This window comes from Agelaius tricolor, unplaced genomic scaffold (assembly GCF_023055355.1).
Source record: "Agelaius tricolor isolate 1412-34295 unplaced genomic scaffold, bAgeTri1.0.p SCAF_37, whole genome shotgun sequence".
NCBI classification, from domain to species: Eukaryota; Metazoa; Chordata; class Aves; order Passeriformes; family Icteridae; genus Agelaius; species Agelaius tricolor.
This window is the reverse complement of record NW_027269297.1, coordinates 1701489-1725190: the sequence shown is the minus strand read 5'-3', so window position 1 is coordinate 1725190 and position 23702 is coordinate 1701489. Positions and strand designations below refer to the sequence as shown.

Here is a 23702-nt window from a genome sequence, read left to right as displayed (position 1 = left end):
GAAGGGAACACTTGTCAGTGCCCCAGGCAGAGCAGGCTGCCTGCTCTGCGCTGTCCCTGGCCAGAGATGGGTCCCTGTGCCCGCCCTTGGCAGGAGGGACAGCTCTGCAGATCCTGACCCACCTCACAGGCTCTGGGCAGCTCCAGGCCAGCTCAGAGCCAGAGCCTGCCCTGGCACCAGCAGCGTGAGCTTCTCTTCAGAACCATGTTTTCAATTAGGGCTCTACGCACAGATTGTGCCTTTATTGTTGGAGGCCTCCTCCTGAGGCCTGCAGATTGATTTATGAAGTTGATTAAAATATTAAAATAATTCTGTGCAGTGCTGCAAACACCCCGTAATGTGCATTTTTCTCAGAGCTGGTGCTGTTCCAATCAGCTCGAGCCTCTCCTCTCTCCCTCCTCTTGTGACCTGTTTTGTCCACTAACAAATTACAGTTATTCTGGCCCTACTTTTATATTTATTAGAGCTGATGCATATGTGTGCTCACTGAGCAGCTCAGAATGGGCTGGTGAGCAGCAGGGAGCCCGGCAGGCCAGAGCGGTTCTGAGTGGAGAAGGCATCCAGAACTGTCTAGCTGGAGCTATTTATTCCTATCTGCCTTATGTCGCTGGCAAAATGAGGGTAAATCAGTGGAGAAGTTGGGAATAAAATCCATCTACCATGAGCAGCAAGCTCTTTCTCTTGGCTAACTGGAATTTCCCTGGGGCAGAGCCCTGGGTTTCCCCCATGACACTTTCTCTGTCCACAGGCTGATCTCTCCAAGAGTCCTGAACATCCTTAATGTCCTTCCAAGAGCATTTTCTGGCCATCAAAGAGCTGAATACAACACTGGCCACCTCTGCATTGCCCACAGCCCCAAAGTCCAACCTCACTGACCCCACCAGCTACCAAAGCCACAGATGGAGCCATGCACAAACCACAAGGTCAGGGCCAGCACCTGGTGCCCAAATGTTTCACAATCAGGAGTGAAAAGTTCATCTCCAGGCATTGCATGCAACCCCTCAGGGGATCCCTGGGGTTCCATGAGTGCTTTGGTGCTTCACAGGCACTGGGAAAGGATGCTCTGGATGCCCCACAAATGCCAGGGCAGCCAGGCACAGCTCCAGGAATGGGGGCAGGACCCAGGTGGGGAGGGAGGGATCCACCTCAGCCAGCTGCATACCATGGACTAAAAAGGGAAATTATTCTGTCACTGAGGCCCTGTGCCACCCCAGTGGCCCTGAGCCCTGAGCCACTGCTGCCCCTGACATGGGGGAGGTGGCACTGAAGGAATGGGAGATATTTCACCACCAGGTCAAGCACTGCTCATGTCCCCTCTGGCCCCAGCATGGTGGAACAGCAGCAATGCTTGTGCCAGGCCTGGACTGCAGCAGCTGCCTCTCATTCCCACCTCTCATTCTCCTGAGAAACCCTTGTCTGGGTTTGGTTTGGTCCCAGGTGATGGCACTGGGACCATGGGGTCTGCTCCCCAGCAACACACATGCCCCTGGACTGCAGGAATGTTCCCAAGTGATTAATAACACCATGAGTACATAAACAACCCACCTCCACGTGCCTTCTCCTGCTAAACAGGGGCATTGCTATGGCAAACTTCATTTATCACTATTTAAAACCCAAACAAATGAGCACAGGCTGTTATAAATACGCTTACAAGACCAGCTACACTGGGGAAACAGAGAAGAAAATGAGCCAAGAGCAAGGGAGGTGGTGTGTGGGAGAACACCTCTCTCTGCTGGGTTCCAGGGGGTGAGGCTGCTCCTGGCAGTGCCACCAGAGCAGGAGGCAAGTGCCCTGATGACCTCTGTCACCATCAGCCCTAAGGTGGGCTCTGTGATACACCACAGATATTTTTTTGAATAGGAGAATATCAGATCCAGGGCATATCCCCAAGTCCCTGGAGGAGAGAGATGAATTGGCAAATGGAAGGCTACAGCGATAAGGGAGTTTTTATAAACATAACCTAATTGTATTACTTCAAAGTCCTGAAGTTTATTGCCCTGTTTAATGATGTGTCTCGTTATTTATGGTGTAGCACAATGAGTCTGCTATTGATTTAATGCACTTCCTTAAAGACTGTCATTGTCACAAGCAATAAAACAAAGCCATTCTGAGACAGCTCATTTATGTCACATCTCCATCAGCTGACCCTGGCATGGGAGGGCCACTGTGGGGAAGGGGGTCACCTTGGGCAAGGATGGAGCCAGAGGGTGGAAGCTGAAGGGCAGGAGCAGGCAGGGTGGCTCAGGGATGCTGCAATGGCATGTGCCAGCTGACACTGGGCACTCAGTTTGGGACCAGCCTCCTGCCTCCATGCCAGCATGGTGATGGTGTATGCATGGGAAAGGGGGTGGTGGGTGGAAACCAGCACATGACACCTGATGTTTGTGCCCCTGCCCGTTCCCATCACCCTCCTCACCTTTCTGGTACTGGAGCCAGAGCTGCTGCTGGACCTTCTTGCTGGGGAAGTGGATGGTGCAGCTGAACTCGGAGCCGTAGAGCGCCTCGGCGATGTAGTGGGAGCCAAACTGCTGGATGAAGGAGAGCAGCTCCTCCCGGCTGCTGTCCTTGTTCAGGATCTTCAGGATGTTTGCAAAGCCTGTGGGAGGGAGGCAGGGGGTGGGCTGGCAGCAACACCCAGGGGAAAGGAGCCCCAGAGGTTCCTGCTCAGGTCATACAAGGCCCCACATGGGTGCGGTTCCTCCTCTTGTGCCTGCCCCTGATCCTTTGGAATCCACCAGCTGTTATTACCCCAGGCTGTGGCTCTGACTTCCTTCTATGATTCCTCTCCCTAAGAGATTTCTCAGGTAATTTTACAGGGATGTGCATGTGAACATGTGCACACACACACACACACACATACACACAAACACACACAAAACCTCCATCCTTGCCAGCTCCTCTGCTCTTCAGCCTGCTGGCACATCATTAACTCTCCCCAGAGGATGTGCTTGGCCTTTGCTTGGCTGTATCCAGCACCAGAGATGTCCCATCCCTAGCACAACTGGGAACTATTTTTAGGGAAGTTGGAGACAGCCCAGGGGGACATGCAGGGCTGGGCTGGTGGCAGCTCCGTGGATGTGCAAAGTCAAGGCATCACTTGAGCAACATCCATAGGGACAGCAGGGACCTCTGGCATGGGACAAGGACATGATGGACCCCTGCTGCTCTGTGCAGGTGAAATATCCTGGAGACACTGGTGACTCCACAGCACTTCAGCATCACTTAGAGCTGGCTGAAAGCACCGTTTTGGTTCAGTGCTGGAACGGAAAACATACTGCAAGAAAATACGTCATAGCTGTCACCAAAATGAGATTATCTGGCTGGTTGGTTGGTTGGTTTATTGAAAGAGAAGGTTGTTCTAATAAAAAAGCCAGAAGAATTCATTTTGAGCTGAACCCACATATTTTCTTCAGCTCTGAGCAGGTTATTTCATTTTGGGGCTGTGCAGCCTGTTAGCACTAAACCTTTTTTTTTTCTTTCTCTCACCATTTAAAAACTCGTTGATTTTTAAATAAAAAATGCTATTTTGAAACGAAAAGGCAAAACATTTCAGGTCGCAACAAAATGTTTCAGCATTTCTGAAACAAAATGTGTAGCTGTAAAAACGTGGCAGTGAAATGTTTTGACATTTGCAGGATCCTCCCACCCACCCCTTCTTCATCTGTGACTCCCTGCTTTATATGACCTGCTTTTCCAAATGCTTCAGTTCCTTTTGAAACCACCTTTTTTAAGGGACTGACTGTTTTTTGTACATACAGATATATGCAGACACTCCAAAACAAATCCTTCCTGCTCATTGCTTACTGGCTTCCTCCTGGCTTTGACCTCACCTCTTGCTGCCCAAACTCCCTGCCTCAGTTTCCACATGGAGGTGGGAAATGTCAGTGGGATGCTTGGGGCAGAAAACCACCACTCACCCATGCAGAGACACATCTCCCTGCCCCTGGAATCCCTCACCTGCAGAGAGTGTGATGGAGCTCAGCTTCACCCTGTAGAGGTTGCTCCTGACCCGCCAGTGCTGCACCATGGGGTACCCCATGGCCTCGTCGTACTTGATGTCCCCTACGAAGGCAAAGCAGGCAGGTGACAGTGCTGACCGTGCTCTGGGGAGTGCTTAATGCCCCCTCCCACCTTGCTGGGTGCTGCAGGGGGGGAGAAACGGGGTGGTGGAAGGGCTGGAGAGCTCACTGGTGATGCCCTGGGGTACCTGGAGCAGCATTGGGACGGCTGTGACTGCTCACAGGGATGGAGATGCTGCTGGGATGGACTCACACATCCCCCAGATTATTTCTGCCCCTGGCACAAAGGGGGTGCTGAAGCCCCTCAGGAGCCACACTGGGGTCCAGGCTGGGAGAAGGGGTTGTCCCTCCTGTGCTCTGGACCCTGGGGGCAGCTGGTACCTGTGAGGAGCTGCAGATCAGGGAGGGGCTCCGAGAGGACACCACGGCACTGCTCCTCCACGGGCAGAGGGATCACCAGGAGGCCATCAGCCAGCTGGGGGAAGTCCTTGATGAAGTTATTCTCCCTGCAGAGAGAAAAAAACAACTGCAAAGCAACGATGCAGGGCACGGCCAGGCAGTGCGGCTGAGCAGCCCTGGTGGCACCAGGACAGGCGGCGCAGGAGGACAGGGGACATCTCCTGGAGCAGGAGCCCTGCCAGGGGATGGGGTTTGCAGCCTCCCCACCAGCCAGCCTGGCTGTGCAGCCCTCTGAGATGATGCTTAATGAGCTCCCCAGGGACTGCAGCTCCATTAGTGCTCCAGAAATACAGAACTGCTCTCAGCCTGGGGACCCAGCCACTGGGTTTGGCCCAGATTTTCAAAGTGGGCCCCTGGAGAAGGGGCAAGGAAAGAGGAATGGCTGCTACACCCCAAAACTGCCCCTTTCCACACCTGCAGCATCTTCATGTGGACAGTGACCAAGCTCTGCTGGGGCTCCCCAGGCACCATCATCACCTCCACATTTTTCACCCCCCACCAGTGACTCACTCTCCAAAAGACAGAAAAAGTCTATTTTACAGACAGACACAAAAAAAAAACCACTCTCATGCACAGCTCACTGTACAATTTTACCACACATGCAGGATCTTTTCTAACCTTGGCAGGTAAAACATTGTATAATAGGCCCCTAATGAATTGTTTCTAGAACAAGGGTAGCAGGGAAATGATTTGAAATGGTGAACAGACAGGTCTCTGGGAGACCAGCCTCCCCTGGTAAGCGAAATGCCTCGCGCCTGCGCCGAGGAAACAGGAGGGGGGATTTTAAATATTGATCTTAGAGCCAAAATATAGGCCAGGAGGCTTTGCATCCTCCAGGTGTGGAGACAAAAGGGCAGCAGAGCAGAAGAAAGGGAGGTTCCTGCAAAATCAGGTCAGCCCCAGGAGCTTGGGGGAGGTTCAGACTGGCACAGCCTGCCCCAGCTGCATTTTTTGTAATATATTTTCCTTTAAACAGCTGCTGATTTCACTCACCTACCCTGGTTTAACCCCCTGTAGCCCATCCCTGGGAGGGTGATCCATCATCCTGTGGTCATCTCACAACTGGGAACACCCTGGCCACCTCCATGGGTCCCAGCACAGTGAGATGCTGATTTCAGGGAACATTTCCCTGGGGTCCTCCCACTGCTGTGGGGCCAAGATGTGGCCACAGCAACCTGCACCAGAGGTGAGCAGGAAGCCACAGCCCTGTGCAACCAGGCTGGGGATGTTCCCAGCCCCCAGGCAGGACAGGAGCATCTGAAGGTAGGGACACATGAGTGGGGCACAGGAAGTGTTCAAAGCCAGACTGGATGGGTTCTACACTGGATGCTCTAGTGTAAAGTGTCCCTGCCCATGGCAGAAGGTTGAAACAAGATGATCTTTAAGGTTCCTTCCAACCCAAACCATTCCATGATTCCCTGGCTGCACAGGCAGCCTGCCTCATGCTACACCCCCATTTCAGAGCCACCAGCAGCTGACTGCATCTCAGGAGCATCACTTTCTGCACTGCCTCAGTGCAAAAAAGGAAAAACAGAGCTGTATTTTTCTGAGGGGAAAAGCCTCTCACTCCCAGCATGCTCACAAATCTCCAGTTGATCCCGCTGGGCACGGGATCCCCATGGTGGAATGTTCTGCTGCTCTGAGCCCTTTGCTGTCACAGCAATTCCAAATGGAAAACTGCAATTACTGCTGGAGCTGGGAGCCGTGTGGGTGGTGGGAAACTGGGCTGCAAAATAAAGCAAGTTGGTAGGGAACAGGGGGAGAAGCATGTTGGTGTCTCTGCTGCTCTGCCTCAGCAGAAAAGGGAAAACATCAGTGCTGCCAAATCCCAAAGCCATGGAGAAGTGTGATGGAAAAGCAGGATGCACTGAGCCTGCCTGCCATCCTGGGTGTGGGACTGCCCTGTCCTGACAGGTCAGCTCCCCATCCTGCAGCAGCATGAGCACAGGGGCCAGGAGGGTCATGGCTGCCCAGCCCCATAGCCCACCTCTGAGAAGAGCAGGATTGCCAGGAGGAGGCTGGTGGAACCTTCCCAAGGGCTGTCCCACAGGAGGGGACAGACCTGGTATGCCCCAAGGGACACAAAGAGATGGCATGGCAGGTGCCTGAAGCTCCTGGTCATCCAGCACCCTGCACCCTGACATGGGGCAGAGGAGACACAAAGAGGCAGCATCTCCTCCTGCCCCACCTGAGCCATCTCAGCAGCACCCACCTGTCACAGACACATTTCATGAAAAATCCTTTCCTTAGGATTTTTCCTCCTGAGAAGCTGAGAGGCCTCAGGAACAAAATGTAGACAATGGTTATCTGCTGCTGTGGAATGCAACAGGTGCATCTGGGATTGGTCTCATGTGGTTGTTTCTCATTAATGGCCAATCACAGTCAGCTGGCTCAGACTCTCTGTCCCAGCCACAAACCTTTATCATTCTTTCTATTTCTATTCTTATCCAGCCTTCTGATGAAATCCTTTCTTCTATTCTTTTGGTATAGTTTTAATATAATATATATCATAAAATAATAAATCAGCCTTCTGAAACATGGAGTCAGATCCTCATCTCTTCCCTCATCCTCAGACTCTGTGAACACCATCACACCACTCATGCCATGAGCTGTCCCTGGGCATGTCCCAGCTCATCCATGAGGCAGGACAGACCCAGGGGATGGTGGCCCATACCTGGGCAGCTCAGGAGGGAGAAGCTGAGGCATGAGGAGACCCACACACACCAGCTGCTGCCTCTATGAGAAGGCATTTACTCAACAGCCAGATTCTGCGGGACCACTCTTGTTATCCATTTGTTCAACTGTTCCACACTCAAAAGGCCAAGGAAAAAACAGGGGCAAGAGGGAGTCAAGGAGTGGGCACGTGCCACAATGTGCTCCTGTCATGGGAGGGAGCAGCGGTGCAAGGCAGGACTTCAGGAGCACTTCCATGATGAATTCTTGCTACCAAGCCCTCCCCACATCTCTTCCAGGTCTTCCCCACCTCCAGGCCCTGCTCCCTGCAATCCTAAGGCAGGCATGAGCCAAAGCCATGCAGGGGGAGCACTCTGGACACTGTCCCTGTGCAGAGTCCTCACTGCCTGCAGGGGCAGGGTGGTGATGGGGACACTCCAGGCAGGGCACAGCATTCCATGGGCTGGCAGCTGGCAGAGGGCTCCTCTTCCACAGGGCATTCTAAACATCCCCGTGGCTTGCACGCTGCTCACTGTGGAGGCACAGGGGAGCCTCCTGCCAGACTTTTATTGCTCTCTGGAAGCTGTAATCAAAGCCAGAGGGCTCTGTGCAAGGGGCAGGGACACGGGTGAGGGGAGGGATGTGACAGCAGCCCTGTGCATGTGTTGTCACTTGTGCCTCTAACTGGGGCACGGCCGAGCCACCGGCATCTCTGCAGGGCCAGGTGTGGGGGTCACTGGGTTATTGCAGTGGGCTCAGGCAGGATGCAGACAAACCTGCCAGCCCCACAGCATCCTCCTGTGCCTCTTGTTCTGCCCCTGGCACCTCCCCAGTGGAACAGCTGCCCAGGACTCACTGGAGCAGTGAGCACACAGCTCTCTCCAGCACAATGCACACGGAATCCACTCCCCAGCACTCTCCTGCTGGGGATCTGAGCATCTCCCAAGGCATTTTGCAGATATTGAGTCATTACAGGAGGAAATGCAGTTTCTCCCAGCAGCATCTGACCCAGAGCACGTGCCTGCCTGGGAGGGAACTGAGTCCATACAAACGAGCCTGATGCTGGGAAAGGTCAAATGGCCAAAGGCTCTAGCGAGCTCAGATACTGGGCTGAGGAGGAAGGCAGCTGCCTGGATTAAACTGACTTCAAAATCCTGGCTTTGATGGACACTTGGTGTATCTTTAGCCGAGTCCTACAATGCACCCATTGCCTGGGGTGACACAGACAGCTGAGAGCAGCTCCCACATCTCGGGGTGCTGCTGGGGTGACAGCAACTGGCAGCTGCTCAGTACCAGGAGCAGGGCTCAGGCAGGAAGAGCCTGCTGTGGCACTGTTCTCCTGTCCTCCTGAAACCAGATGCACAATCCAGCTGTGTTTTTGGGGACTGTGACCTTTAACAGCACAGCCAAGGTCGTGCAGCAGAGCTGTGGTGCAGCACTGGGCTGCATCGCTGCACTCTGCAGTGCTGGCAGCAGCTCACACAGCCCGTGGGAAGCCTCCAGAAAGGACCAGAAAAGGCAAAATGGGGTTTGTGGGGAGCAGGAGAGCTCAGTGCAGGCCCTGGGGAGGAGCTGGAGTGCTGTGGTCTTCCAGGACTGAGCCATGGCTGCTGGATTCTGCTCCAGGGCACGGTTCTGCTGGCCCTGGGGCACCACGTCTCCTTGCTGAGATGCTCAAAGCCAGAGCCAAGCTGGCAGTGGGATTTTGGCCTGCAGCAGGGAGAGATCAGCTGGTGGCTGACTTGCCTTCCATTTTCCTGTTAGCAACACTGCTGGGTGAAGGAGCAGCTTCTCCTCTTTAGCTCAGTCAGCTGTGGCTTCCTCCCTTGGCACTCTGCTCCCACAGGACACAGCCTTGAGGATGCACTCTGCAAACCAACCCTTCCTTGCAGCTCCAGAACTCCCCCTGCACATTCCAAGCATCAGCTGATGTGGGGCTTCCTGCCTCCACCCAACACTGCCAGGGATGCACACCCTGCACCACCTGGGCAAGTATATTCATGAAGGGGTAAATATATAAATGTTATGTATAAAGTGACCCCACAAGTGATTAGCTTATGCCCTGAAGCGTGAGATTTAATTACCCTTATCTGAGCCAGCACAGCTACAAATGTTAATCACATTATCATCCAGCAAGCTTATGTTCAGCAAAGTGACTACTCCTTTCTGCTATGCAAGCCTGAGAGGACGCCTGCTCTGGCAAAGAATTAGTTATTAATCTCACTTCTTTCTGTCCCACAATGGCTCAGGGAGAACACCATGGATTTGAGGTTATTTAGTGCCAGCTTTTCACCCAAATTTCCCTTGGAGAAGCTGCCTGCAAGATCAGCAGAGCCCAGCTTGACACGGGGACATTGAGAAATAGCTTCCTTTCAGCTTGTCATCACCAAAAAAAAAAAAAATTGATCTGGAGTCACTGGGAAGCAGAAAAGAGGGTGTCCTGTTGCCACAGCCATTTAGGAGAAGGTAAGCACACTGTAAATCTGCCCCAGCACGTCTCCATGACCTCAGGCACTGGTGAATTATAAAGGTTTAATGCAAACCCTGTGAAGCAGCAGTTACTTATTCCAAATTTACTGAGCATTAATTTCAGCGAGTCCCCACTCCTGTAGAACAAGGCAGGATAAAAGAGGAGAGACCAGTTGGATTTTGCCAAGTTCAGGAGCCCCTTCAGTTCCCCACCTCTCAGCCTTAACCACTGCTTGCAATGAAGTGTGGTTGGACCAGGCTGCAGGGGAAAAGGAGAGCACCAATATCATCCCTGATGCTGTGCATAGGACCTGTGAGAAATAGCTGCTCACTCTTCATAGTTTAGGAAGGTTTCTTAAACCTTATCAAAAATACAACAGAAGACTGAATAAAGAAAAAAGGTTACAGCACGGGGAGCAAAAGATTTTCCCTGCCATGTGCTCAGCCCCCTCACCATGGAGGTTTTCCCTTTTTAACCCTTTAACCCCTCCCAAAGTTCTGCCCATCAACCCCTTCTTTGCTGTCCAGTGGTGGAGATCTCCCCCTCAAATCCTGACTGGAGCTCAGGTGTCCCACAGTGACAAGCCAGCCCTGCCAGCTGTCCCTTGATAGCCACGCCAGGGGGTACAACAGAACTATAAATCTATCAAACTTTTCTTAACCTACATACATGATATTTGTCTGTTAATTGTGAGAGTCAGTCATTGCATTACCCATCTGTCACAGACCTGTCTCTGTGTCCCCCTTCATAGCCAGCAATAACCAGCCTGACAGTGTCCAATAGCTGCCTCACCCCCTGGCTCAGGGAGAATTAGCATTTAAATTGAGGTGTTTCAGGAGGTAAATCACACCAGCCAGCCCTGGTGCTCCTGGGCTGGTGTGAGGTGTCTGCAGGCTGCTGCTCAGCACCATCCCCTCCACACAGCCCCAGGCTGAGCCCCCAAACCCTGCATGGGGCTGGGAGCTCCCATCAGCAGTGGCTCTGTGACCGTGTTCACAGGGGTCTGAGGATGAGGGAAGAGATGAGGATCTGACTCCCTGTTTCAGAAGGCTGATTTGTTATTTTATGATATATATATATATATATATTATATTAAAACTATACTAAAAGAATAGAAGAAAGGATTTCATCAGAAGGCTGGCTAAGAATAGAAAAAGAAAGAATGATAACAAAGGCTTGTGGCTCAGCTTCTCTGTCCAAGCCAGCTGACTGTGATTAGCCATTAATTAGAAACAACCACATGAGACCAATCCCAGATGCACCTGTTGCATTCCACAGCAGCAGATAACCATTGGTTACATTTTGTTCCTGAGGCCTCTCAGCTTCTCAGGAGGAAAAATCCTAAGGAAAGGATTTTTCATAAATCCTGTCTGTGACAGTGCTCTGCCAACATGACCTGATCTTCCCACAGAGCATCTCCAAACATCCCCCAGGTACCACAGCCCTCCCCAGGGCCACACAGGCCCAGCAATGCCACTGAGCACTGAAGGGGACTCATCCAGTGGTGCCCAGCACTGTGGAACTGAGAGTGAACATGAGGTTCCTCAATCACCTCCATGGATAAAATGTGCATCCTCTCCTGAAGCCATTTCCAAAGGAAACACAAAGGAATTCGCTCTGAGAGGAGAGATGGAGAAGCTGTGAGCAACAATCAGGAACACCTGTGCCTGGAGAAAAGCAAAAGAATCACAGGCTCACAGATTTATGATTCCAACAGGGTTGGAATGGACTTAAAGCTCATCTTATTCCACCCCTGCCATGGGCAGGGACACCTCCCACTGTCCCAGGTGCTCCCAGCCCTGTCCAGCCTGGCCCTGGGCACTGCCAGGGATCCAGGGGCAGCCCCAGCTGCTCTGGGCACCCTGTGCCAGGGCCTGCCCACCCTCACAGTGGTTCAGCAGCCTTGTCCTGAGCCTAGAACCTGGTAGCAGGAGCACCATGACACATCTGGCCTGTGTGCCCTCCCTCCTTGAGTGGAAGGTCTGGGCAATACCCAACACCTGTGGATGGAGGGAAGTTTGCCCATCTGCAAGGGGCTGGAGCTGCTCAGAGTCTGCCAGGAGGATCCATGTCTTGTTCCATGGATCTGCTCTTCAGGGTGTCTCCCTGCATTAGCTTTGTCACCACTGACAGCCAAAGGCCCTGACCTTGTCAGCTTCCATAAATTCAGCAACTGCCAGCTCTTTATGGCTGGATGGAGACCACAGCCAGACCTCCTGGAGCTGCTCATGGAGCTCCTGCCCACCAGGCTGTGGCCACTGTGAGGTGGCCTGGGCACAGCTTCTCTATGGGAAACATTTGTCCAAGCTGAGAGAGCTGGAGCCAGGCTGGACACGTCCTGTGGGTGCAGACTGCAGTGCTGAGCTGAGCCAAGGCTGGGATCCTCTCCCACAGGTTGTTTGGGTGCTGTTTGCAATCCTTTCCAAGTGCTGCTTTCCTTGGCATTGTTTGTAAGGAGACAACAAATGCAGAACTCCCACTGACTCCAGAGGAGCCAGGACTGCCCACTGAGGCTTCCCAAAGATGCTGTGCCTGACTTGATGCAGTTCCTCTGGGATTTGGGCACAGCATCCTGCAGCCCTGTGCACCAGCAGCCCCAGTTTTCCAGGGAAACTCACACCCCAGCTGTGGCGCCCTGGGAAGCACAAGCACAGCCTTTTAATATTAATATTTGCCTTTCCAATGTAAATTCAGACCCAGCTCTCCACTCAGCACACACATCCATTCTCTTTAACAATTTGAGATCTTAAACATTGCTTTTTTTTTTCCCCCACTCTCCTAAGCTTCATTGTTAACCTTTAAGATGAAGATAAGGCATAAAGGTTTGGAAAGGAATCAGGAGGGACCCTGGAAATGAGCCAGGAGCAGTGTTAATACTGGGCTGCACATCATATCTCTTCAGTTCTTCTCTCCCCCCAGGGTGACTCGGACTGCTCTTGACTACCACCATGGTATTACAAACTCTAATGAGGTTTGGAAAATAAGAAACCCACTGCGGCGTGGGAGAAACTAATAGAAATTGTTTTGTCTTCTCTCTATTAGTCATTAGAAGCAGAAGAAAAACAGCCACAGGCAACGGCAGGGCTGCAATACCACCACACATTTCATATACTGGCACTCTGACAATGTCATTTCAGCACAGTTATTGCTCCCACTTCCCCTCCACACCAGACCTCCCGTACACCAGTGTGGGCTCCAGCTGTGCCAGCATCCCTGGGCCACCATCCCGAGCCCAGGGTGCCCATGCAGGGTGTTTGGCCAGCCCATGGCTCTGCCAGCATGGACCAGCCTGGTGTCCCCAAGGGACAGGCAGTGCCCAGGCAGGAGATGATTCCACCAGCAGGCAGCCAGAACACTGGAGAATTAGCTGGGATTTGTGACTGCAGCTGCAGAGCTGCATTTCTGTGTGTGAACTTAATTACAGAACCACAAAACTATGCACAGGGTGAGCACCTGCAGTGACCTCACCCCTGCCACCCTCCCAGGGAACTGTGCTGCCAGGAGCCAATGCTGCCAGGAGCCAAGCCCCAGTCCTGGGCTCAGTGAGGTGCCTGGAGCACTGCCCACGTCCCTTCCCTCCTCCCAGCCCTGTGGCCATCGTGCCCTGGGTGCCTGGTGGCTGCCCACGGGCACAGATGGAGAGTGGCAGTGCTGGCACACCCTGCAGATGTTTGCTGCTTCCCACAGGCACAGATGACAACTGGCAGTGCTGGCACACCCTCCAGATGTTTGCTGCTGCCCATGGGCAGAGATGACAAGTGGCAGTGCTGGCATCCCCTGCAGATGTTTGCTGCTGCCCACAGGCACAGATGGAGAGTGGCAGTGCTGGCACATGCTCCAGATGTTTGCCTGCTGCCCATGGGCACAGATGGAGAGTGGCAGTGCTGGCACACTTTCCAGATATTTGCCTGCTGCCCATGGGCACAGATGATAACTGGCAGTGCTGGCACACTTTCCAGATGTTTGCCAGCTGCCCACAGGCACAGATGGAGAGTGGCAGTGCTGCCACACCCTGCAGATGTTTGCTGCTGCCCACAGGCAGAGATGGAGAGTGGCAGTGCTGGCACACCCTGCAGATGTTTGCCAGCTGCCCACAGGCACAGATGGAGAGTGGCAGCATTCCCTCCAAGGCTGGGGCTGGGCACTCAGGCTGCTCTGCCTGTGCTGGGGGAAGTGAACTGGCACCAACACACAAACACCTCGAGCTTTCATCTCCAGGGAGGTGTCATTGAAGGCAGCAGCCTGTGGGACCCTGCTCCTGCAGCCCAGGCAGGGCACCACAGCAGCAAAGAGCATCTCTGGGGCACAGGGAGGGGGGTGAGGGATGCTGGACCTGTCCTCACCCCCTGTTCCAGCTTTCCTCTGCACAGAGCCACCAGCATCCAAACCAGGCCACACTGCCCAGGAACCAGGGGCAGAGGAAGATTTAGGGGGTCTGGATTATGGCACAGGGCTCCTAGCAGAGCTTGTCCACCACTTTTGGGACACTGGCTACAACTGATGGGGCCCAAGCCCAAACCCAGCACTTGCTTCCAGGTTTATGCAGTCATGAGCTACACTGCAACAGGCAGAGCAGCAAATGCTCCACCTCTGGAGAGGACACTTGGGATGGGAAAGAGAAAGACAAGATTTTGTGCTGCACTGAGGACTGCATCCAAGCCCTGCTGCTACCTCAGGAGCAGGTATGGCTTGACAGCTGGCATAGCTGTGGAGTGCTCAGATGTCCCCACGCTGGTGACTGCTCCTGACTGCATTGCCTGGAGCAAAGACTCACATTGCTAAGTCAATGTCAAGCTGATTTAGTCCTTGGATGGGGCATCTCCATCAACCAGTGCTTGCACTAGCAAGGAAGAGCAGTGAGGGGCTGCTGAATGTCAGCCTTGTCCCTGGAGGTGACACTGAAGGGGCCCCATGGTGTGGGCAGCACAAACCCACAGCCCACCTAATGGGGACCAGCACAGTGCCCATACAGCAATGGAAAAATGCTGCTATCACACCCTAAAGTCACAATTTACTGCCTCAAACCCCCTGCCTCACTGTCCCCTTGCTTTTCAGCTGAACATAATCTGTATTTTCATGTGTCCTGAGTGGGCACAGAGCTCCCATGGCCCAGGAGCAGCTGCAGCTCTTGTGAGATGAGGAAGGAAGAAGCAGCAATTCCTCTCTGCAAGGCTATAAAGCCCATAAGGACCCCCTGGGATGGAAGGTACTCCATAAATCTGAGCTGTTATTATAAAACCAATCTCCACCACATCTCTTAATAATGCAGATTAACTGTGCAGCACCAGCACTATAATTAATATCATAAAAGCCAGAGATGGGAAAGGCCAGTGAGGCCATGCCATGGACTGCCCCCCACAGCACAGGGAAAGGGGAAAACTCCTGGGTGCCACCAGAGCCTGGGGCAGTGCTGGGCACCATGAAGGGAGCAGTGACAAAAGGGGTGGCACATGGATCACCACATCTCTGCCAAAGCCAGGAGGGGAGCAGAGCCCAGCCCTTGGCTCTGCAAGTACCCAGTGCCAGCCCCTCATCCCTCCCCTCCTGTCCATACAATCAGGCAATTCTTTAGGCTGGAGAAGACCTTGAAGACGACTGAGTCAAACCATTAACACAGCACTGCCAAGGCCACCACTAAACCATGTCCCCAGGTGTGACATCCACATGCCTTGGAATCCCTCCAAGGATGGTGTAACTTCACTGCTGATCTGAGCAATCTGTGCCAGGCCTTGACACCACTTTTGGTGAAAAAAATTTTCAAATATCCAGTATAAACATCACCTCAAGCAACCTGAGGCTGTTTCATCTTGTCTTATTGTCACTCATGAGAAGAGACCAACCTCTCAGTGTCTTCCCTTGAACCTCCTTTTCTCCAGGCTAAACACCTCCAGCTTCCTCATGGACTTGTGCTCCAGAACCTTCCCCAGTTCCCTTCCCTTCTCTGGACACACTTGAGCACCTCAATGTCCTTCTTTTTATGAGGGGCCCAGAACTGAGCCCAGTATTTGAGGTGCCCTTCACCAGTACAGGGTACACAGGGACAATCACTGCCCTGGTCCTGCTGGCCACACCATTGCTGGTACAAGCCAAGGTGCCACTGCTCTTCTGGGTCTCCTGGGCACACTGCTGGCCTCTCTGCCAAATCCTTATGGTGTCACCATCAACTTTTCACCAGGTGGACTCAGAAGATCTCAGGGAACCCCCTGACAGCTGTGTGGGGACATGAGTGTGGAATGACCATGGCAGGGCAGGCAGAGCCTGTGTCCCACCTTCCCAAGGTGTCACCCTGGTTTTTTTAAGATTTTCTAAGCCTTCTGATGTTAACATTCTTGTAGTGAACTTTCTCACACACTTTCTGTAAATAACTCATTGTTTTGCATTCCTTTATAGAAGAAGAGAAAGTTGATAAACTGTTAGTTTGACCAGTGTCATTGGAGAAATAACACTGTCACCCTCCAATCCACTGTCACTTTTAGAAAACTATAAATGTTAGAGTCAGAAAATAAACTTCCCTTTTTTCTTCACCTTAAAACCAGCAGTGTGTGCTTGTGTTTTCTCATGTTCTATAGTGACACCCAAGGGATGAGCATTTCCCCACACCCTGCACCTCCCATCCCACAAGGAGCTCCACGAGCCTGCCATACACACAGAGCTCAGCATCATTCCCAGACTCAGATCCCCCTGCCCAGGGACCAGCCCTGCTCCTCACTGCCTCCCAACCCACAGACCAAGCCCCAGGGCACTCTCCCTTCCTCCACATCCCTCTCCCATCTTTCTCTTGTCCTTTGTGCCGCCCATGCACAGCCCTGGCACTGCTCCCTGCCTGCTCATGGCCCTGGCAGTGTGGCAGCAGGCAGGGCAGGTGAGGGGCTTGGAACACAAGCCCTATAAGGAGCATTTGAAGGAGCTGGGGCTGTTCAGCCTGAAGAAGAGGAGGCTTAGAGGTGACTTTATTGCTCTCTACACCTTCCTGAAGGGAGGTTGCAGACAGGTGGGGTCGGTCTTTGACAGAACCAGAGGACACAGTCTTAAGCAGGGAAGGTATAGGTTGGATATTAGGAAAAAAAAAATCACTGAAAGAATAATAAACTACTGGAATGCTCTTCCCAGGGAGGTGGTAGAATCACCATCTATGGATGTGTTTAAAAAAAGACTGGACATGGCACTTGGTGCTATAGTCTAGTTTGTCACAGACATCTTTTATGAAAAATCCTTTCCTTAGGATTTTTCCTCCTGAGAAGCCTCAGGAACAAAATGTAACCAATGGTTATCTGCTGCTGTGGAATGCAACAGGTGCATCTGGGATTGGCCCATGTTGGATGTTTCTAATTAATGGCCAATCACAGCCCAGCTGGCTCAGAGTCCAAGCCACAAACCTTTGTTATTCATTCTTTCCTATTCTATTCTTAGCCAGCCTTCTGATGAAATCCTTTCTTCTATTCTTTTAGTGTAGTTTTAATGTAATATATATCATAAAATAATAAATCAGCCTTCTGAAACATGGAGTCAGATCCTCATCTCTTCCCTCATCCTCAGACCCCTGTGAACACAGTCACATCTAGTTGAGGTGTTAGGGCATAGCTTGGACTCGATGATCTTGGAGGTCTCTTCCAACCTCATTATTCTGTGTTTCTGTAATTCTGTGGCTCTGTAGCACAGCCCTGCTGTGTGGCAGCTCCGTGGTGAGTGCTGTGGGATCAGCTGTGGGAATGCAAATCTGCGCTTCCCCCGCCGCAGCAGCGCTAACAGGATAATGAATATTTTCATCAGCTGCAGAGAATACAAACATCTGTGCAGGCTGGGGGAGTGGGGAGCAGGGCTGGGGGGAGGAACAGCTCCCTGGCATCCCTCACTGCAGGGGCAGCAGCTCCACTGCCAGGGAAGGGAAAGTTCTGGTCCCTGAGCCAGGAGAAGCCCATGGATGACATTCCCTCAGCTCCAGTGGGTGCTGGCACTGGCTCTGACAGCAGTGCCTTGGCTCTGGACTGTGCTGCTGTCTCTAAGAACCTTCCACCCCTGCCATGGCAGGGACACCTCCCACTGCCCCAGGCTGCTCCCAGCCCTGTCCAGCCTGGCCTTGGGCACTGCCAGGGATCCAGGGGCAGCCCCAGCTGCTTTGGGCACCCTGTGCCAGGGCCTGCCCACCCTTTGATTGAGTAAATTCTTCCTCATCTGAATCTCACAATCACAGATGTACAATTGGTTTTGGGCTCTGGCTGCAGCTTCCACCACAGCCATCCCTCTTCCTCCCTCTCCCTGAGGCTGAGACACATGCTTGGAGCAGTGGGGCTCTCACAGGCAGTGGCCCAACAGCAGAGGCTGACTCTCTCTGAGGTTATCCTGCTACCTGCACAGACAGGAATGGAATGGAGCAGCTCAGAGGTGCATCCAGAGCTGGGATGGGGCAGCAGGAGGTGGCTGCAAGGGCCATGTCCATGTTCACCAAGGATGTGACAGCCCATTTACCAAATCCTACCTGCAGCTGGTGCAGAACCAGCTGAGAATGCCAGTATTTGAACAGCCTCTGTTACAAAGCATCTCTTCCACCCTGGACCCCTGGATTGTCTGACACCACACCTGCTTTTGTTTTTGTAGAATTAAAGATGCCCCCAACCTGCTGCAGAAGCACGTGGCTGCAGACTGGGCAACACCAGCTCAAAGCCACTCAATCTGTCAAGCCTTTTGGTGGCATGAGAGCCGTGAAATGGGAAGGGATGCAACAGGGACCTGACTGATGGAATGCTGTGCTAATTGCATTAGTCATTTATACACTGGATTGGAAAAAAACCTCACTGCTGACCCCAGCCAGTGAAGATGTGCTCAAAATACAGTGTGTCTCTGTGGGCTCTGAAACATCCCACAGCAGATCCCACCTTCACAGAGCTGCTGAACCCCTCATAACCCCTTAGCTGCTACTCAGGACCACAGCATGAGGTGTTAGCCTGGCTTGGAAAGACATCATTGCTTCCAACTAGCGTGTCTGAGGCTTCAAAGTTGTGAACAGGTAATAGAACTGCAGCAACAAACAATAAAAAGATGAATGAAATGGAAGGCAGCCACTGGAAAAGAGATCCATCCATTATCCTGGCCTGAAGGGTAATAGGTAAACAAGGCACTGGTGCACAGGCTGGTGCTGGGCTCAGGAATAATAAACAGCACAATTATAACTCCTGTGCTTGGAGGTTTCAAAGAGAGGAAGAGAGGGAGGAAAAGAGGGAGGGCAGGAAAGGCGTTATTGTAACCACTCACAGACACGATATTTGTGTTGCTGGGGGACAGCAGGATGTGAGCTCCAAGCCAGGGGCACCAGCACAGCCCCTGCAGCCTCTCACACCCAGGTGTGGTGCTGAGCCCCCATCCCAGTGCCTGGCACACCCAGGGGTGGGAGTGTTGTCTTATATATCAAGAGCTCTATCACCATTATAGTGCAAGGATTCCATATCACCAGAGTCCCATACCTCTCAATGTTTCTCACAGGCAGCTCCTCCAAGCACTGACTCCTCCTGGTCCCTGCAGTAACCATCTGACTCCAGATCCCCCCAATCCACTCTTTTATACCCCTGCTCTCATTGGCTACAGGTGTGGCCTGTTAAGATCAGGCCTGCTCCTAATCTTTAGTGATTGGTTCAGCTGCAACTCGTTGGGGGCTAAGATTACATTCTGTACCACCTTCATTCACCCATCCTGTATCCCCCTACATGGCAGGGCACCAGGTGAGCAGGGGATGGGTGGAGATGCTTCCCAAGCAGCCCTGGCAAGGGTGGCACTGAGCTGCCAGCTCACCCTGCTGGTTTATTGAGGGATGAGAAGCACTGAGGGGAAGAAGAGACAGATTTAAAAGGAACTGGCCAAACTGCCCATCAATATTATGAGAATTCCTCACATCATCTCAGTGACCTGACAGCACAAAGGGAGATGTGGGGAGGCAGAGCCTCCTGGAAGCAGCTGGGGCAGTGCCCATCCCTCCCTGCAGCACCCCTGGCACCTCAGCACCCCCTCCAACCTGCTCCCTTCCCTTCCTCAAGGCTGCAAAGAAGCAGCAGCCCTATTTTATAAATGGGAATGGGTGGAACAGCATCCTGCAGGGCCTGAGTTGCAGAGGGAAGGTCTTGGGAGGTTGCAGTTTATTGAAAAGTCTCTGTTTTGGCCCACACGTTTGAAGAATGAGTCAGGGCTCTTCAGTTCTCGGTCTCAGAGTTGTTTATTGTTTCTTATCTATAAAAATTTTTCTCCTGTCCAGCCAAGGTCTGCTCAGCAGGACAGACAGAGGCACTCTGCCTGCCCCCAGGGTGGTGTTATCTCTTTATACTACAAACTACATATAACATGTTTACAATCACTTCCCAACACCTAGCACCTATGTTAGACAGTGAGCTTCTACTCTAAACCAATCCAAAAGTGCCACCATCACAGCAGAAGATGGAGGTAGAGAAGAAGAAGGAGAAAGGCTGGACATGCCCAAGTCCCTCCATCTTGTCCCCAAAACCCCCATTCTAAAAACCCCAAAATCTACTTTTTCCCCTAGTGATAATTTTATTATTACACTACTTAAACAGTTGTGGCTTTCAGGCCTTCATAGAAAGCTGGTAACTTGCTCCTTGGGTCATAATCCAATCCCCAGGTGTTCTGGGCTGTGGGTCCTAGCAACTCTGGGCACCCAGAGGGATGCACTGAGTTCTGACAGGAAGGGTGATTCCATTTTGCAGGAAGGTGCTCGGCATGGCCCAGCCCTGGGTCCTCCTCAGCCACCCTCCCTGGATATGGAGGATGGAACCCACTTGGTGCTCAGCAGGGAGGGAGCACCAACATGAATGCTCTCCCTGCCTCCTGCCACCAAACCATTCAGGCTCCTCACCTGCCCTCAACCCCTCAGTACCCCCTGGACTCGCTGCATTTCTGCTGGGAGGAACCCAACAGGGGCTGTGTGGGTGTTCTGTGTCCTCCTGGGGCTTTGCCAGGCTGGAGCAACAGCCAGGATGAGAGAGGGGCAGAGGTAGGGATGGAAAGGGACTCTGGTAAGGGGAGAGAGCTGCTCCCAGCTGCCATGCACTGCCCTGACATCCCATTTGCCATGCAGTAATAACCCAGCAAATAAAGCTGGCACCACGGGCAGTATTCTGGGATTTCTCCATATTAATGGCATAAAGGCAACAGTCTGAAACTGCAAACAGCTTTTAAACAAAAATATCTATTCCCTCATGGCAAAGAGACAACACGAAAACAGATAAAGAATGAGCAAACAACCCATTTGGAAAATAATTCCTCAGTGATTTGGGAATGGCACAGGGCTCAGGCTCTGCCCCACCGTGAGGCAACGGGGAGGAAAATCACTCTAATCTAGTCTTTAGTGAGCTGCAGCCATGGCTGAGCCTCCCAGCTAGACCAGGAGCTGTGACTGGAATAGATCAGCTCCAATCCCATCTACTTATTAACCTCACAGAGCACTTTGCCAACACAACAACCTTTTTTTAAGGAGAGGAGAGGGGTGCCCAGAAGAAGATGGCTCTGAACGTGCTTTTGGCTCAGCAGTGGAAGGACCAAGGGAGGCTTCTGGTGAGTGATAGAAGATTCCTCCTCAATCCCCTCCCAAAGTGCCCACAAGGGACTGCACAGGAGAAGCACCACTGGAGGAGTGCTTTGATTTAAATCCTTGCAATAAGGCAGCAGCAGTGATGGTGCACTCCTCCCAGCAGGAACCCTGATGCTGGCATGTCCAACAGAGCAGCTGAGCACCCCAAGCTCCACACAAGCCATCAGGGGTTATTAAACCACCTCAGGACAGGAGAAGCTGCCCCCAGAGCTCCTAACTGCTGGAGCAGAGCTGCAGGGATGCTGTGGGGCTCACATCCTGCTGGGCTGTGGCTGCATTGGCACTGAGGGATGGGGAAAAGGGTCCTTGGCACCAGCACAAAGGCCATGTGAGCAGGGCCAGGCTCTAGCAGCACAATGAGGTATTCTGTGGGAACTCAGGACATCCCTGTGGCTGTCCAGGATGGCCAGGACCCCTGCCAGGGGGCTCAGAGACCCTGGCACAGAGCCCAGAGCACCTGTGTGGGTTTGATTATGACCCATGGAGCAAATTACCAACCTTAGATGAAGATCAGCAAGCCACAACAGTTTAGGTAGAATAATAGTGAAGTTATCATGGATTGGAAAAGTAGATTTTGGGGTTTTTGGTATGGGGGTTCAGGGGGCAAGATGGAGGGAACTGGGTGTGCCCAGCCTTTCTCCTTCTTCTTCTTGGCCTCCATCTTCTGCTGTGATGGTGGCACTTTGGGATTGGTTTAGAGTAGAAGCTCACTGTCTAACACAGGTGATAGGTATTGGAAAGGAATTGTAAACACTGTACACATTGTAGTTTTTAGTATAAAGACATAACCCTGCCCTGGGGGCAGGCAGAGTGCCTGGAACTGTCCTGCTGGATGGACCTCAGCTGTGCAGGAGAAAGAATTTTATAGATAAGAAACAATAAACAACCTTGAGAGTGAGAAATGAAGAGCCCTGGCTCCTTCTTCAAGCACTGGGCTGGGAAAAGCGATTTTCCAACTTTTCTCAGCGTCACTGTGACCAACTAAAGACCCTGACAGTGTTCCATCAGTGCTGGGTGCATGTGGAGCACGTGTGGAGCCCTCAGCAGGAGCCAGGCTGGCTGCTGCCCAGCCCTGCTGGGGCACACTGGCCTCAGCAGCCAGAATCTGCTTCCTCCACCCATCCCCTGGGTGTTGCCATCTCCTCAGCCACACAGCTGAAGTCTTTGGATAAATGCCTGAGCCCCTAGGATAAAATGACATCTATTAAAGGGGAAGCACAAAATCTGAAGCAGCACTGCCTGCAAGCACACGTTGGTCTGAGACCTCCCAAGCTGTGCTGCATCTTCACATCCATCAGTGCTCTGCATCCTGAAGGTGCCCAGTGCACATCCCCAGCCCTTCCAGCTGGTCAGATACCAAAGAGCCACCACTGCTACACCTGATCCATCCCTCTGGTGTGCTCAGCATGGCCAGGAGAGACAGAGGATGGACCAGGCTCTGCTCAGTGATGCCCAGCAGTGGGAGCAGAAAGAGGTGATGGGCAGAAACTGCTGCCCAGGAAGTTCCATCTGGACATGAGGAAGAACTTCTTTACTCTCCAGTGACCAAGCACTGGAATGGAACAGATTGCCCAGAGAGGGTGTGGAGGCTCCCTCACTGGATGCAATCCTGTGCCCTGTGCTCCAATGGTACCAGATAACCCAAAGTGGTTCCTTCCATGGCACCTGGCCCATTCTGCAGCCACCAGAAGGGCAGACACTCTAATCTAATTAATCAGTGCTACAGCCCCTTAGGTGGCAAAGAGATTCCCCCCTGACCCCCAGGGGATGGAAATTCTGCAGGAACTGTAAGTGTTGGCCAGGCCAGGGTGTGCAAGGCAGCTTTTTCTAGCACAAAGGCTCCCTCCCAACCCCATGCTGACATGCCTGGCAGATTGAGAATATCCTATTTATTAAAGACACTGAAGATGTGGCGACATGGGAAGCAGACACCATTCAAAAGATTGTCACATCTGCATAGCTAAAGGATCCCAGCAGTCATAAATCCCTCTAAAATACTCAGCCCCTTGTTCTGATAGCAGGTTCTTGCTCCTACTTCGCAGAAACAGGCTTTTAATCCCTAGTATTAGGCAGCTTCCTGCTATGTTTCAAATGCACCAAATTAAGGGCTTCTCTAACAGCTGGTGTCGTAATGCTCAGAGAGGTTCTTGAATATCTATGAAAATCAGAGGCAAATTACATCTTTTAGTTAATAATTTCTTCTCCATTAACCTCCTTCTCTTGCCTTGTTAAGGGATGATGTAATGGTGCTTCTGCAGCGTGACCTGCCAGCACCCCTGGCAGCCTGGCCCTGGGGGAGGACACTGCAGGCAGGGAGCTGAGCCCTTCTCATCACTGCCTGCTGCTTTTGGAGCCTCACTCAGATGGGAAAAGGGCAGCTGTGCTGACCTTGCAGGCTGCTGGGAGCATCTCTGGAGCACAATGTGCTGTGAGCTCCTCATGCCCAGGCACAGCCTGTGCCACGTGGGCAGCTTGGCAGGAGGCTCCTGTT

General features: G+C 52.4%; 1 protein-coding gene across 1 annotated transcript in view; it reads right to left on the bottom strand.

The window, feature by feature from the left end:
* ASTN2 (astrotactin 2) overlaps positions 1 to 23702 on the bottom strand; it is a 351565-nt gene that overhangs the window by 120621 nt on the left and 207242 nt on the right. Inside the window, exons 14-16 of the mRNA XM_071453747.1 lie at positions 4401 to 4525; positions 3958 to 4062; positions 2417 to 2596 (exon numbers count right to left, since the gene is read on the bottom strand). Of these exons, the coding sequence (XP_071309848.1) occupies positions 2417 to 2596; positions 3958 to 4062; positions 4401 to 4525 (410 nt within the window). The remainder of the gene's footprint in view (positions 1 to 2416; positions 2597 to 3957; positions 4063 to 4400; positions 4526 to 23702) is intronic.